Below are 15,972 nucleotides of genomic sequence, written 5' to 3' on the forward strand. Positions count from 1 at the left end.
ATCAGAGTATTTATTATTGGTACAGGTAAGAATAGCTTTAATAGTACTTGTTTGTTTGTTTTAATTCTTTCCTACTTATATTGTTATTTTATATATAACTTAAACAATCTTTTTCTCTTTCTTCATCCAATAACAAGATTCAAAATTAATTTTCTTGAAAAGTATCAGGATACTCTATTTTACTTTTTTGTAAAATTTTGTTCATTTTTAATTCATATATCAAACAGATCTATGTTGGATGCACTGCAAATAAAGAAAAAATAAATGATATTTTATATAAATGTAAATAATACATACTAAAAATAAAAAATGTATTATTTTAAAATATTAAAACAGGATATTCAAGTTTAGTTTAACTTTTTTTTTTCTCCGCTCACGATTTTTCAGATTGTTGTATAGACAGATGGGATTTTAATTTTTTTTTTTTTTTTGAAAGGATAACGTTTGAGTGTAACTGTCTTCTATTCCATTCCTAAGGTAACTTTGCTAAGTAAATAAAGGGCATTTCTTGACAGTGAGAAAGAGAAATTAAAATTTCACTATTATAAGTTGAGTATGGAACGTTTCAACATGTTGTTGAACTTAAATTAAATTAAATTAACCATGATTTTGAAATAAAGTGATTTACATTGAAATTTGTCCTTTTTTTTAATGAGAATCAAATATGCATTTTATGGGTGTATGGGTTGATAAAACATCATTCCTCATAGTCATAGTTACATATGTTTGATGTGTTTTTAAGCGTTTTGTGTAAGTCCTCTCAATTTGAATGCACTGTAAGAAAAATCAGGTAATCAAATACAATTCTTAGGAGAAGAAAATAAGATAAATTAAACTGAAGTTCTCATATAAATTAGAATCACACTTCAACTTTTGGATGCACTCTGCATTGACATATCTTTATAAAATGTACATTTGATTCTTTTTATGAACTGCAACCTAGGAATTTGTATTGCAGTTCATGTGATGATTCAATAATGCATACAACTGGTTTAGTTGTAAAGAGAGATTCGTTATTTTATTTTTGTGTATAGAGTTTCAGTATGTCTGGCAAACTAGCAGCAAATAAGGTTTTTAGAAGTTCAAATTGATTTATTGAAGTCAATGTGGTATTTAAAAAATAAGGTTGTTTATCAATACAATTAACATACCATAAGAAAAGGACAGGGAAAAGTAATTTCATGAAATTAAAATCCTTTTTTTCCTATATTTTATAGTCCTCTGTGGTAAGGTTGGGATCATTTGCTCTGCTGTGCCAAGAAATGAATATTAAGTAGGTCTGAGCTTTGAATAAGATCTTAGATTTGACTTGAATCCCTACCAAACAAGAATCGTCTCCCCCAGTCACCAACCACCAAAAACCTTGTTCTCCAGCTCACTTGTTTGCTGCATGTTTTGGGAATAGTTAGAAGATGAAAGCATACTTTACTAACACAATGTGATAAACTTGTGTCCAATAAAGGTTAATACATTACGATGTTTCCTTAACTTATGTTGAAAATTTTAATTAAGCTTCTAAAAAAGTGAAGAAAAATGTTGTTTGAAGTCTCGTATCGATTATAGATAAGGTTTATCCTTTCTTTTCTCATAATATGGTATCAGAATCAGATTAGAGTCTATCCTAAGTATATTTGTTCTTTCTTGGACATTTCTATTTCACTCGCTATCAAACCATCTATTAATTCTACTCTCACGCTTTAAGTTAGGTTTAAAAATCAACTTTTTAATAAAATCAAGTCCATCAATGTGGTGATGGTTTCAAGCTATTATAAACTAAGTGTGGATACTTAATTGTAAAAACTTTACAACACCAAAACTCAATTACAATTTGTTTTAGTTCAAACCTTGAATACATTACCTTGTATACACTGAATACCAGAGCCACTGGGTGCTCTGACCGATTGAAATCCAATCTCCTGGAAGCTGAGCTGCAGTTTGCTCTCCTCCCAGTGGAGCAAATTGTCCTAAATGCTTGTACCTATCAATAAATAAATTATGGGAAATGAAGAATTAGGCCTGAAGTTTTCGGTTACACGAGGAAAAATTAACCAAACACGTCACTGATTAACCATTTTGTTTATTTTGTGGTAGAATTACAGGTACATCATCCATAATGATCTTAAACCATATAATAATTTCTTCCATACCTGAAGGGACGGAATCGATGGCGACCAACTCCTCTGAACCTGAGAGGGCCTTCAGGATACCTCTCACAATCCTCCATGCGGTTGAAACAGTCTGCAAGATACACTCCTTGCTGTGCAGCTACCTATAGTGATTCAAAGTTGGAAGGCATCACAGAGCACAAGTAAGATGACCCTTTTGAAAAGTAAAAGTTTCAACTCATCAAGCACTATTGAGAAGTAGTGTTAGCTGTATGCACTTGTACCTGAGCTGTGGCAGGAAGATTTTTCATCTGAGAGTCTACTTTGGAAAGGGCTTCTTTGAAGTATTCAATGTCCACTGAAATGCCGCTTTCTTGGGATTTCTTTAGCAAGCTGGCCATGTCTTTCATTTGGTTCTTCTTTAAATAAATTTCCACTTGAGGGTACCTTTCAATAATGTCATCAACAACGTCTTTAAATTCTTTAAGATCTAATTTTCCGGAATTGTTCTTGTCAGCCTTGCTAAATATCACGGCTATATCTTCCTGGTCAAGCCATGGCACACAAAACTGTTATGTTAGAACTTAAAGAAGTAACAGATCACTGCAGCACCATAATCTGTTGTTAAAATGTCAATGATTTTTAGCAGAAGTAGTATGCAATGGTTAATATCAGGTCTACTTACTCGTGTCATTCAACATATTGATCTCTATCTGATATGAAATATTTTTACTTGCACTTGCACACAAGAAACAAAATGTGGTAGCTACTATAATCACACCATCACATTATAGCAATGAAAGAGCACAGACTAAGAAAACATTAAGGGCTTGTAAAATGAACAATTCATAGATTACACCTACCATAACTCTACGTTGATTTACAGTGGCACAATCACCAAGAGCATAGATGTTGTCAGATCCTTCCACCCTTAGCCATTCATCAGTGACCAATGCACGTCTGTTAATCTGTCACAGAAATAATTCAAAGCTAGCAAAAATTGAACAGTGGCAAATTTTTCCCCTGGATTGTGAGAAACAAATACACAAACCTGGCCAAGCTGTTTCATAAATTCAACTATTTCAGGGCGAGCACCAATACCAGTTGACCAAACTACCATTCCGTGAGGTATGGTAACAATTTCACCAGTTGACCTTTCTTTGGAAGTGATTTCCTTTTCACTAACTTTCACAACCATAGATCCCAACTTCACATTAATGCCATCTCTAGCAAACTTTTGTTCAGCAAATTCAGTAATTCTCTTGTCAAACCTGCAATGAACCAAGAAATTACATCACAGTCTCACATTCAAAAACAAAATGGGATGGTCATAAAAGTGATTTTAGTGTTATTCTTAAAGGTAGAATTGAAGTTTCACTTCGATCATTTACCTGACGAATGTTTACATTAAAATTCAACATACTAAGGCAAAATTCTGATTCTGATAGAAGAAAAATTCTAGAAGCACTTTGAAAATTTTATCTCTAGTCTTGATATGATAATAAGAAAAAATACATTACATGTTTAAGATATGATCGCCTGCCTCCAAGAGAGTAATCTTCGCATACTTTTCAAGTTCAGGATATAAATAAGCCAGATCCTCATGTACGAAGTCATGAAGTTCAGCAGAAAATTCTACCCCAGTTGGACCACCACCAACGACTACAAAACTCAGAAGCTTTTTCTTCTCTTCCTCTGGTAAAGTAGGGAGGCTAGCTCTTTCAAAAAGTTCAACCACTTTCCTACGGATTTTTAGAGCTTCATCCACTTCCTTCATAGAGAATCAGGAGTACTTCAGTTTTCACATCTAATTAAAAGGACCTTTCTTTCCATACGAATACACACATGCACCATTCAGGATTACTATGATCCTGATCAATCTTTAAGGTACACATGTTTGAATGTTATAAACTCTCATGTAATAAACAATCTCAATTATATGAGCGTAAGATTGATAGGAACCATGTACACATGCAATATTTCTCATAAGAAAGAAATTTATATACAATTCTCAGATACTTTTGTGACTGGTTTAAGTACAACATTAATAACCTTGGTGAAACTTCTACTTGATATTACAATTATGACAGAAATTGGATGTTTAAAAGATATATATACCTTCAGGAAATGGGCGTGTTCCTCAACACCAGGTGTGTTGAAGGTATTAGAACGACCTCCCATAGCTATTACCAGGTAATCATAATCAATGGAGAATTCTTCTCGTTCACCAGACTTATCTTTCACAGCACGACAAAAAACTTTGTTATTCTTTTGATCGATCTTGTAGCATTCAGCTTCACTAAAACTAATGTTTACACCACTCTGTTGAACAGTGTTTTCCTTGTAAGTTTATATACAAATATAATTCGAAAGCTGAAACATTACGCACTACTAGTAAATGTGGCAGTAAATTAATAACCATTACACACATGATACACTGTACATAGCAGCATGGATAGTTATAGAAACATGTAAATTTTGTACTTGTTTAAATAAGAGAGAAGATAATTGATGAAAAAGGTACCCTGCGGGTGATACTGCGAATGGGTTCAACGACGCTCCTTGCTTCCACTGAGCCACATGTTACACTTGGTAGCAATGGCGTGAATGCAAAATAGTTACGTGGTGAAACCACATGAATATCATAGGAGTTGCTTTTCATATTTTTCAGAAAACTGGTGCCAGCCCAACCAGTTCCAAGCACCACCACCTTCTTCTTTGGAGGTTCTTTGCTATGTTCTGGTTTGGAATCGCAAAATGCCACTGCTCCTCCTCCACTGAAATCCAATGCAGAAAGTGATTAACATGAAAATTAATAAATCAAATACAAACACGTATAAGAAGATCATCACTCCCTATAAAATGATGCATACCAACAAAAAAAGAATTAAGTGATTATACTGATACAATATAACTCTTACATTTTTCTTGTTTAGAATATGAAGAATAGATCTGTCTATATATAGATAGATAGATAGATAGATAACATGCATGAATTTAACTATATTAAGTCTCATGAAGAAGTTGCTGTAGCAGCTGGACTGTTACAGAACATATAAAAAAATGGCAAGAACGTAAAGTATGAGATTTTATAAGTTAAACCTGATGACAGTGCAAACAAGAATAGACTTGGACCATGATGGATACTCATTGTAAACCCTCGAGGCTGTGTGAAAGAATCTGGAAGACCAACGCATTGTGAAACTCCTAGCTAGAGAGCTAATTTGTCTTCTTAAGTGTTTGTTTCTATGTCAATTTTGTTTTCTTTTTGGTTCCTTCTGCATGCTATGTTTGTAAGAAAAATGAGAGAAACATGGGCTAGAAAAACGGAAGAGTGACAGATTTTTCAGGTACTGTTTTGAACAGTAGCCCAAGGGCAAAGTTGTTGCTGCATGAAAATGCATTTTCTTTATGTTGACTGGTTAAATCAAGGGAAATAATACACCTGCCATGTTGTTCGAGGAACAGATCTCCTTGAAAAAATGCATGGCCGATCATTATAGTTGAATTACAAAATGATCCGAGAATTATGCAGTCAAACTGCATCTTTGCTCAAAGCTCTCTTAATCTCATTGTTCTTGTTCACTCATTTTTACACATCATCCTTCTGTTTTTCTCTTACATTTTCAACGTGTACAAGTGATTGATTCAGTTTTGAAATGAAATCATTTATTTTAAAAGTTATAAATTAAAAACTATTTGACTTTTTCTTGTGAAGATGATATGAAGCGAGAAAATATCATGACATTCTAAATTTGTATACTTTGTCATTTTTTTCTTCAAAGCTTGCATGTCCTGTTGACAGTACAAGTAAATGATTATATTATCAAGATGAGTCATTATTTTTTATAACACTTATAAATTGTTTAGAAATAAATAAATTTATATAAAAATTAAAATATTACTTCTAACTTAAAATATAAGATAATAGATGTATAGATTTTTTATTTATTTTATTATTCATCTTGAACACTAGCCAAAAGTCAAAGTTGTTACCGCATGAAAATTCCTTTTCTTATGTTAATTCGTTAAATCAAAGGAAGTTGTACACTTGCCCTTAGATCTGTTTCCTTCTCATTATGTACGAATAAAAGGCTTGAAAAGGATCCAATCCAAATCCAAATCCACATACATGCTTATGTAAAATGGAAGCAGTAAACAAAAACATTCAACGAAAATGCAATAACAGTTGATCATAAAAATGTTTCTAATGGGGATGTTGTTCCATCAACATTGCTATCACTATACATTAGATACAAAAATCAACAGAGGTAACCGAGATGTGAAATTAAACTCGACTTGAATCCCTGCCAAATATGAATCTTCTTGTCCAATCAGACACGACCAAGACCCTTGTTCGCCAGCTCACTTGCTTGCTGAATGTTGAACACAAAGTTATTAGATAAAGCTAGTTATGCAAATACACCAAACAAGTCTGCTTTACATAATAGATAATCACTCACCTTGCATATACAGAATACCAAAGCCATTGAGTGCTGTGACCCATGGAAACCCAGTCTCCAGGAAGTTCTGCAGCTGTCTGTTCCCCACCCAGTGGAGCAAATTGACCCAGATGCCTATACCTTTTGTTAACATACAAAACAGTCTCTCACTAATTAGTCATTGATGAAGCATAAACACAATTACCTGTTATATTATATCTTTGATTAGGAAAAAAACTAACCTAAAATGGTTATAAAAACATCTTTTTTACCCAATTAGCGGCCAACTATTTTGAAAACATAATGTAGTATATCGTTGGCAGATAACCATGCCTTCTAAACGCATCATTATGTAAGTCTACATGTATGGAAGAACGTGGATCTGGAAAACTCATTATGTTCAAAGGATCTCAATATCTCTAGCACTGAGATAATTCACTCTCTCAAATGCATTCCAATTATCAACCAGAAAATATCTGGGTTCACCAAAAATGAAATATGTTATCATTCAAGGTATGATCAAATTATAATATAAAAATAATTACAAAGCTCATCATAGAATCTGGTTTTGTAAAGTTAAATTTAAAATTCATTTTCTAATTTAAAGATATGATCAAATTATAGTAGATATAAGTAAGTGAAAACCTCCACAAACAAATTTTATAAGATTAAGTTAAACTTAAAATTTACTTTATAAGAATTTTGCTTGAATAATTGTATGAATCAAGAATTATTTTATCTACTTAATTATATTAATTTGCTGTCCTAGAAATAAGCCAGGTAAATCTGAACTGATCTGTTCTTTTCAATCTAATATAATATCCTAAAATAATTAATAACAACGAACAAAGACATCAAACCACTTTTTCCTAACATGGTAGCAGACGAATTCCAATCCAGTATTGTTCTTCTGAGTTGTTCATTCTTACTTCCATGTTTTCATGGTCAAGCTCATGATTTCTAGTCATGACCTGTTCTCGATTTGTGTTCTTGTTCTTCTGGTATGTTCATTCTCCCTTCCACATTTTCATGGTCTAGCTCATGGTTTCTAGAGATGACCTGTTCATGATTCGTGCACTTGCAACCTATTATACACCCATGCCTCCCTTGTTCATGTTTTGTGGTTTCAGTTCACTTTACAATATTTGTTTGTGCTTGTGATTCTTGTTCTTGCCTGTGTTCATGTTCATGCTTTCGATTTCTATTCTTGTTTGCAGTCCCTTCATGCTTGTGATTTTTGTTCACACTTACATTCACTACACTTGTTCGCTGTGGCAGTTTTTTCGTGCCCATAATTTTTGTTCTCGCTCATGGTTCTTCAACCTTGTTTGCTTCATTTTTGCATTGCATTTTCATGGTTCTGTTTTATTGGGATAGTGCTACTCGACCATCCTGACAACTTCAAATAAAGACAATTTTTGTATGCAACTGACAGCAAGAGTTATACAACTCGGAAATATCAATTCAAGATGTATGTCAAAGGGAAAAGACTCTTGGGTCACCTAGATGGGCCCTCTAATGCACCGACTACAAAGTAGCCATAGATGCATAAGATGCTCATATTTCTTTCTTTTCCAGCACTATTGCTTCCAACTTATTGTTTGTTGGTCAATTAGTAGACAACAAATGTAATGTCAACTTTTCTCATGCTATCTTGTGTTGGAGTTGTTATTGAGGAAAATGGTCATGAAGGGGGTCTAAAGTGGGAAGATTGTTTCCTCTCCAGTTTATTTTCCATCACTTCTCTTTTGCTTATAAATAATGTTTTCAATAGCGATGAGGATTGACATAGAAAATTGGATCATCCTAGCTCTATTATTTTATCTCACTCATTTAAATTTAGTTTGTTGGGATATAAAGTTATTGGTATTGGTGCATTTGTCTTGTTCTGCTTGCAAATTGGCTAAAAGTAAACTACTTTATTTTCCATAGCATCGTGATTCCTATTGTTTTGAAATGATTCATAGTGATGTTTGGGGTATGTCTCTTTTCATGCTCACTATAAATGTTTTGTTACATTTATCAGTGATTATAGCTGTTTACTTAGATATATTCTCTTGGATCTAAATTTGAAGTGTTTTCAATAACAAAGGCATTAAAACATTTTTCTTGACGAGTAGTATATTGGACCTTAACGTCCCACATAGAAGGGCTTAGAGCATGGTTTCAAATAGAAACAAAATGCTTCATCTAAAAAAGTGGAAGAAGGTAATGTTGGAAAAGTGTGAGTTCAAGTTCCACATTGGATAGAAACGAGAAAGTAAAACACTATATAAAGGTGAAAGACCCATTAAACCACTTAAAGTTTTGGATAGGAAACATAATAAGAACATGAAGTACACAGTTTACCGGAAGGGTAGAAACTTATGGCGTCCAGATCCACTAAATCGTCGAGGACCTTCAGGATGCTCTTCAGCATGATCCATGTGGTTGAAGCATCTAGCTAGATATGCACCCTGTTGGGCAGCAACCTGGATATAGCAACACCTTAAAAAATGTACAAGATGTCTGGCAGCACAAGGTATCAGCACAAGTAAGAGTTACTGGTGAAATATATACCTGTGCAGTTGCTGGCAGACTCTTCACCTGTGAATCTGCATGACAAAGGGCCAGCTTAAATGCTTCTATGCCTATTTCCTTGCTTTCATTCCCTTGCAAATCTTTCCATAGTGTGCTAAAATCACGCAGATGTTTTTGCTTTAGATAGTGCTCAACTTGCGGATATCTTAAGACAATGTCATCCATCACCTCCTGGAATTCTTCAATAGTTAAGGTGCCTGACTTATCTTTGTCTGCAGCCTCAAATACGGCTGTGATATCATCCTAGAAACCAAGGTAACAAGTTAATTATCACATAGATCAATTCAATCGTGATTTACATAACATGCATTTCGTTCCTGAATAGAAGTACATGTAACAAGTTTGTTCGATTTATCAGAAATAATCAAATGAAAGGGACAATGAGTTTAATTTCATCATCAAAACTCAATCAAGTTGTTCACATCTTTATTCATTCAGAGAGGATACAGCACAGTGCTGTATTAAAATAAGTTTAGAAGTTTAAAAAAGACTTCTTAAAGTCTGAAGAGATACCATGATTTTACGTTGAGTTATGCTAGAACAATCACCAAGGGCATACACCTCTTCACATCCCTTCACACGCAACCATTCATTAGTTGCTAGTACATGCCTTTCAGCCTGCACATGGTGAAATTCTCGCTTATACAGATATGATTATCCATACAATAGTCAATTGTGATTTTAAGCCAGAAAGGCATTATATATGATGGATCTGATGTAACATACTAAAAAAGCTGGAGCACCTTCCTCACTATGTGCACAAGCACATACACAAGAAGTGAGAAGAAGAAAGACTGAGGCAAATAGCATTCAGAATATGCATGGAATGAATGAGCACCTGACCAATTTCTTTCATAAAGTCCCTTATAACTGGAAGAGTTGAAATGCCAGTTGACCACACAACCAATCCATGGGGCACTGAGCAAACCTCTCCAGTTGATTTTTCCTTCATTGTAATAACCTTGTCGTCAACACCGATGACCCGGCATCCTGTTTGAACTTCTATCCCATCTCTTGTAAATTTTTGCTCAGCAAATGAACTTATTCTTTCATCAAACCTACAAGATTGAAGATGACATTTATCCTAGGTGTGCTTTCTTATATAAGATGAGTTAAGAATGTGAAAGACTTAAAATTATACTTCCTTGACGAAGGAAGATTAGCAATACTAGAAATTCAATACAAAAAGTAAGAGGTGTTTGAATGCATAAACAGTGGAAGGATTGAACTGTTGGGGCGAGGAGGTGGTGCAGTGATCTGTAGTTGTAAGTCTCAACCAAAAATCTTCAATCAAAGCTAAATAGGATCAAATATACAGGAGGTAGTAACCGCAGGGTATACATTATTGAATTATCAATTACCAAGATAAGTTAAAAGGTATTATTGAATTGATTGGTAATCTTGTTATTTGATGTCAGACCAATGACAAAGACGCCAATCCTAAACACCAATCATAAAACATAAAGCAGCATGCAAATGAACCTGTGAGTGGATTTAGTTTGCAATCTAATTTGGCTTTTACGGTAACATTAACCAAATAAAATGCAGCAGTTCATCCAATAAAGAGCTAATTTCAGATGAATAAAGTAACATGTAAAGAGAAAGTTTATTACAGTTGAAGGAACACTAGATTTAGAACCGGTAGCATTTTAGTTGTGCTGTATCAAAGAGGTAGTTCAACGTCCAACACAAGTAACATGCTAAATAAATAAAGCAGTTGGCAGGATACGTAAGTTTCAATGTTGTTCCTAAAGTAACCAAAAAAAAGTTCATAAATAGCTAGAAAGTACTTTAGACAGTTGATGCCCAATGTTGTTCTTACATGTTCAAGATGTGATCTCCTGATTGAATCACTGTTATTTTCACTTTATCTTTGACGGTTGGATATAATTTGATTAAATCTTCTAGGACATAATCATGCAATTCTGCAGCAAATTCCACACCAGTTGGACCTCCTCCCACTACAACAAAATGAAGAATTGACCTTTGCTCTTGGTCAGTTATACTAGGAAGAACAGCCTTCTCAAAGCAATCAATCACAGACAGTCTAATCCTCTGAGCATCCTCAACATCCTGTGAGTCATCATAGGGCGCATTTTGAATTAGTTACAAACAGATCAACAAATAAGTGTTTGATTATGGATTTTTCCTCACCAAGAAGTTCAAAGATTCAATGAATCTCCTGATAAACCAACAGTCATAAACAAGAAAAAAAAAATTGACCCAATAAAGGATGATAAAGAAAAAAAAAATACCTTCAGAAAATGACAGTTCTCCTTGACACCAGGAGTGTTAAATGTATTTACTTGTGCTCCCACTGCTACAACCAAGAAATCATAGTCCAAGGAAAATTCGCCACTTCCCACCAAGTTGTCAATATTGGACCGACAGAAAACCTTTTTGTTTGAAGAATCAATCTTGATACATTCTGCTTCCCAGAAGTTTATTTCTCCTTTTCTCTGCAATGGTAAAATGGGGGGCTTTCTTATTAATTATCAAGTCAAAATACCCTTAAGAACAAGAAATGAAAGGGAGAAAAAATCCCAGACATGACCACAAGGTGATACTGACATCAACAATACACATAACTAAGTGAAGCATCGAACAATCTTGTTTTATAAGATAAGCCTCAAAGAACACTAGATTTATCATTATATTACATGCTCATGTGAATTGCTGTCTAAAAAACCACCAATTATTCTTAGAGCTCGGTTAAAATTGACTCCACCTTTTTAATGATGTTTCGGACTGGCTCTACAATGCTCCGTGCTTCAACTGTCCCACAAGTGACACTAGGTAATAAGGGAGTAAATGCAAAGTAATTACGAGGCGAAACAACCTGAACATCATATAATGATGCATCCAGATCCTTAAGGAAACTGGTAGCAGCCCATCCTGTTCCAAGAACCACTACTTTCTTTTTGGAGGGCTCATTAGCTTGAAGACTAGGACGTTCAGCTCCTGTTTGTGATTCCGAGTATGCAACCACACCACCACCACTGAAATTTCAAAGGGCATGCAAACTCAGTGAAATAGAAAACACATACGTGAGATTCAGTTGACTACTTCTGAGAGATTGCTTCTAACCAAGAGTATTTGAAGAAAGAAGGCGTAACGCTGAACACAAATATAAAGGAAAAACAATATAGCTGATGAGACCTAAGGAATGAAAGAAAAGGGATACCCTTTGCTGAAGAAGAACCCCATAGAGGGATAATTCCCTCCAATGGTCTCTGTTTGTGGTTTCATAGAATACATTTTTTTTTTCTACATCTTTAAGTTCTCTTTCTAAACTCTAAGAAGTTTACCCTGGGTCTGTGAGTATCCCAGATGACATTTTGAGGCAAGGCACCATTAGAGCCACTAGCTCAATTGCCCAAGAAGAACAATGGAAGTATAGGGATGCATTGAATGAAGTAAAATTGCTTGGATCCATTTGCAACACTAATCCAACATCAAGAAGGACACGCATTGAATGATCTTGATTAACACTAGCAAGTGGATCAAGTGAAATAATATAATAATACCCCAAAATTACTCGCTCATGCACATGTATATGAATGTAAGTAAAAATTCACACACTCTTAAGTGAGAACTTCAACCAACAACAACAATAACCACTGAAATCTTAAAATAGACAATACATTAGAAGTATCCTTCGTATCTTCCTAGCTCATTAAAAGAATATACACGAAAAATTGATAAATAAAAACACCTGAGAGTGCAGAGCAAAAGAAAATTGGAGGAGCTTAGAACCCTGGAGGCCCTGTTGAAGAAGGAAGAAACCGTCATGGATGCAAAAATTGGGATTAAAAGCTTCAACTGCAAAGCTCTGAACTCTGAAATCTGAAATCTGAAGTGTTTTATTTGAACTTCAGACAAAGGTATTTGGGTCTCAACACGTGGCCTTGACGTGTGGATAGGATATTATTGTCTGCCATCAAAGTTCGTAGCTGGAACTTTTCGATCTTCATCGAAAGCTTAGTTCGAAAGATAAATCTTTCACAAAAGGATCAGAATATACTGTTATGCAAGAAATATAAATTACTTTACTTTTCACTTCCGTAACTAAAAGTAACATGGCTGTCACCTTTTTTTTAAATTAAAGAAAATTATGAAAAATTAAAAGTGTAGATTGCTTTCTATATTTGAAATCAATCAGTCCCGAACTATCATATAATAAAAAAGTTGTTAAAAGATTTATTAAAAAAAAACATTTTTTTCACAAATATATTACATTAAAATAATAATGTTACGCTTGTTTCGCAACTAATAATGTCATCAGTGTTGTACCCAAAAAAATGTCATGCCGTCCAAAAATAAAAATTCAGTTTTTAAATACCTGGAGGGCGGTTAGAAGTTGTCGTTACATCGTCGAATACCAAATACGATTTCACTTTTAAAAACTTTTGAAAAAAACTTTTTTTAACAATTTTTTTAATAAACATGATAGTTTATGATTGATTTATTTTAAATATTATTTTAAAATAAATTTAAATAAACTAATAAAATAATAAAACATGTGCTATTGTAAAAAAAAATTTTAAAATATCATGATCCAAACTTTTTCTATCTTAAAAGTGAATAAAAAGTTAAGATAGTGATAATAAATAACTCGTAATGAGATGAATGAAGCTACTAAGAATAAATAAATAAATATTCTTACTTTTACAACAAAGGTTATAACCGAAAAAATTATCTATTTTTATTTTTTATTGTATATTTCTCCTCTCTATTAAATTTTTTATAATAAAATAATATTAATTTTATTACAGTAATTTTTATTATGTATTCATTAGTTAAATAAATATTAAACACTATATTAATTAAATAAAAAATAAATAAATTTCATTAAATATAATAAAATAAAAATTAAAAAAATATTTTACTATAAATAAAATTATAAATTATTTTATATAAAAAACTTATTTTTAACGGGAGTCTTTGTAGGTATAACGATTTCAATTTAAAAAAAAAAAACAGAGTTATTATACAAATGACAAAAAATCGGACTGGTAATTATTATTCGTGAATATTTACTATCCACGGATAACGAGTAGCGGGTATTTTAATATCCATTTCTTAACGAAGATCTGCAGATATCTGTTACCGGCAAAAAATAATAAAAAAATTTAATTTATATATCTTTTTAATTAAATTTAATTAAAAATAAAATAAAATCATATTTTATTAAGTTAAATTTAATTAAAATTAAATTTTAATTTATATTTAATTTAATTTATATTATACTATATATATTTTTTGTAATTTTATTTAAATTTTATTTTAAAATATTTAAAATATATTTTTTTTATTTTTTGCGGGTATCCGCCGGTACTCGCAGGTTTTAAAATACCCGTGGATATTTTCTAAACGATATCCGACAGATAACGAATCGAGTAGCGGATAAAATTTTATTCGACGGATCGGATTGTAGGTAGACACTATCTGTGTCTGACCCGACCGTTACCATCACTAATTATACATCATACAACTTCATTCTATGACTTTACTTTTTTAAGTCGCGGGTCATTATTTGATTTCATCTTATTTTGATATAAAATTTTAAAAATTTCATCCCTTTAAAAGAAGGATAATGATATTTAGACAACATTGTTTTGACAACATTTGAACTTTGATTACGTGTCAATCTGTAATTGATCAAAAATTACTCCACAATCAATAATAATAATCATAAACATTATTGTGAAGTAATTTTTGACCAATCACATATTGACACAATCAATGTCCAAATATTGTCAAAAAAATGTTGTCTAAATATCATTATCCTTAAAAAAATACAAAAGTAAATTAACCTTGATGAATAAACCATAAAATTGAATGTCGTATGTGTATATATATATATATATATATATAATAAAAAATCAAATAATATTGATCTTTAGTCCTCAATTCAACGGTTGAATTATTATTGAATAATGAACAATTGTATTTATTCTTAATATTTATACTATAGGAATTAGCTATAGATTTAACTATATTAGAAGAGGTACATAACGGATATTTTGGTCATTACACTATTTGATAGTTAATTAATGTTTGGAAGATAAATAAATTTAATGATGTCGATTTATTATGAGTATTTTAATAAAGATTAAACTTTTGTGGCCTTTTTAATAAGGATAGACTTTTATGAGTATTTTAATGCTCCTCTTTATAAGTTTGTATATTTATAAATAATTATTGAAAATTATGTATTTAATGTTCATATCTCGTATAGTTATGTATGTTTTTTCTATGTTTATTAATGACTGTTTTGATGATTTCCAAACATTATAACATTTGGTTAGTGAACACTTTATTCTTCCCTAACACAATACTTGAAAGTGACATTTTCAAAAACATTAGTTTGCATAAAGCATGTTAAATATATTTAAAGAGTTTTTGTACAATTTTTTTTTCTCATACTTTCTTTTTTCATTTTACTCAAGCATTGTTGGAGTTTTATGTATATCATATGCAAGTTTTTCTTGTTGCCTTTTCCATTGTTAAGTTTGGCTTTCTTTCTAATCATGTTTTTTATTTCTTTTTCATTTTCCAATTTTTCTCTTGGGAGTAATGCCTTGCTAGTTGAGAGAATGTAAACATTAAAAAAGAAGAGTCATAAGGACTCTTTTTCATGAAGGGACATATGTAATTTATGGACCAAAAACGAATCATAATCAAATAATCATTCCCTAAAAGTCATATTTACTTTGAGAGTCATATTAAATCAAAGAATCATAGTAGAGAGTGTCAACATAAATCACAATCAATGATAAAAGAAAAGAAAAAAAAAAAAAAAAAAAAAAAAAACTCTTACCCAAATGACTATTGTAACACGA

At 32.2% G+C, this 15,972-nt stretch overlaps 2 protein-coding genes across 4 annotated transcripts; both read right to left on the bottom strand.

Moving 5' to 3' along the window:
• Window positions 1–1,095: 1,095 nt before the first annotated feature.
• LOC106755964 (external alternative NAD(P)H-ubiquinone oxidoreductase B3, mitochondrial-like) lies at window positions 1,096–5,369 on the bottom strand. The gene is made up of 10 exons (XM_014638201.2): window positions 5,208–5,369; window positions 4,630–4,882; window positions 4,224–4,427; window positions 3,626–3,876; window positions 3,157–3,376; window positions 2,969–3,073; window positions 2,390–2,650; window positions 2,148–2,269; window positions 1,859–1,978; window positions 1,096–1,386 (listed from the first exon to the last, which is right to left on the bottom strand). The coding sequence occupies exons 1-10, from the start codon at window positions 5,300–5,302 to the stop codon at window positions 1,299–1,301; spliced, it is 1,719 nt and encodes a 572-aa protein (XP_014493687.1). The 5' UTR covers window positions 5,303–5,369; the 3' UTR covers window positions 1,096–1,298.
• Window positions 5,370–6,156: 787 nt separating this feature from the next.
• LOC106756246 (external alternative NAD(P)H-ubiquinone oxidoreductase B1, mitochondrial) lies at window positions 6,157–13,137 on the bottom strand. Of its 3 annotated transcripts, XM_014638585.2 has the most exons (10): window positions 12,843–13,134; window positions 11,856–12,126; window positions 11,383–11,586; window positions 10,950–11,200; window positions 9,966–10,185; window positions 9,641–9,745; window positions 9,107–9,370; window positions 8,897–9,018; window positions 6,569–6,688; window positions 6,157–6,481 (listed from the first exon to the last, which is right to left on the bottom strand). In XM_014638585.2, exons 1-10 carry the CDS (start codon window positions 12,917–12,919, stop codon window positions 6,394–6,396), a joined length of 1,722 nt encoding a protein of 573 aa, XP_014494071.1. In that variant the 5' UTR covers window positions 12,920–13,134; the 3' UTR covers window positions 6,157–6,393. The 3 variants fall into 3 exon arrangements, with proteins under 3 accessions (XP_014494071.1, XP_022634327.1, XP_022634328.1); XM_022778606.1 differs by lacking the exon at window positions 9,641–9,745 and having other exon boundaries at window positions 12,843–13,136; XM_022778607.1 differs by lacking the exons at window positions 6,157–6,481; window positions 6,569–6,688 and adding an exon at window positions 6,713–7,023 and having other exon boundaries at window positions 12,843–13,137.
• Between the last annotated feature and the right edge of the window lie 2,835 nt (window positions 13,138–15,972).

Source organism: Vigna radiata, chromosome 2 (genome assembly GCF_000741045.1).
Source record: "Vigna radiata var. radiata cultivar VC1973A chromosome 2, Vradiata_ver6, whole genome shotgun sequence".
Classification (NCBI taxonomy): Eukaryota; Viridiplantae; Streptophyta; class Magnoliopsida; order Fabales; family Fabaceae; genus Vigna; species Vigna radiata.

Bases quoted from the DNA above. Each gene is read 5' to 3' on its own strand.
- LOC106755964 (XM_014638201.2), bottom strand. From the start codon at position 5,302: ATGCGTTGGTCTTCCAGATTCTTTCACACAGCCTCGAGGGTTTACAAT. The intron at 4,428-4,629 runs GTACCTTTTTCA...ACTGTTCAACAG, and splicing joins TTCGCAGTATCACCCGCAGG to AGTGGTGTAAACATTAGTTT. The intron at 2,270-2,389 runs GTACAAGTGCAT...GAATCACTATAG, and splicing joins ATCTTCCTGCCACAGCTCAG to GTAGCTGCACAGCAAGGAGT.
- LOC106756246 (XM_014638585.2), bottom strand. From the start codon at position 12,919: ATGACGGTTTCTTCCTTCTTCAACAGGGCCTCCAGGGTTCTAAGCTCC. The intron at 10,186-10,949 runs GTAAGAACAACA...TCAATCTTGTAG, and splicing joins GGAGATCACATCTTGAACAT to GTTTGATGAAAGAATAAGTT. The intron at 9,371-9,640 runs GTATCTCTTCAG...CTTGGTTTCTAG, and splicing joins TAACTCAACGTAAAATCATG to GATGATATCACAGCCGTATT.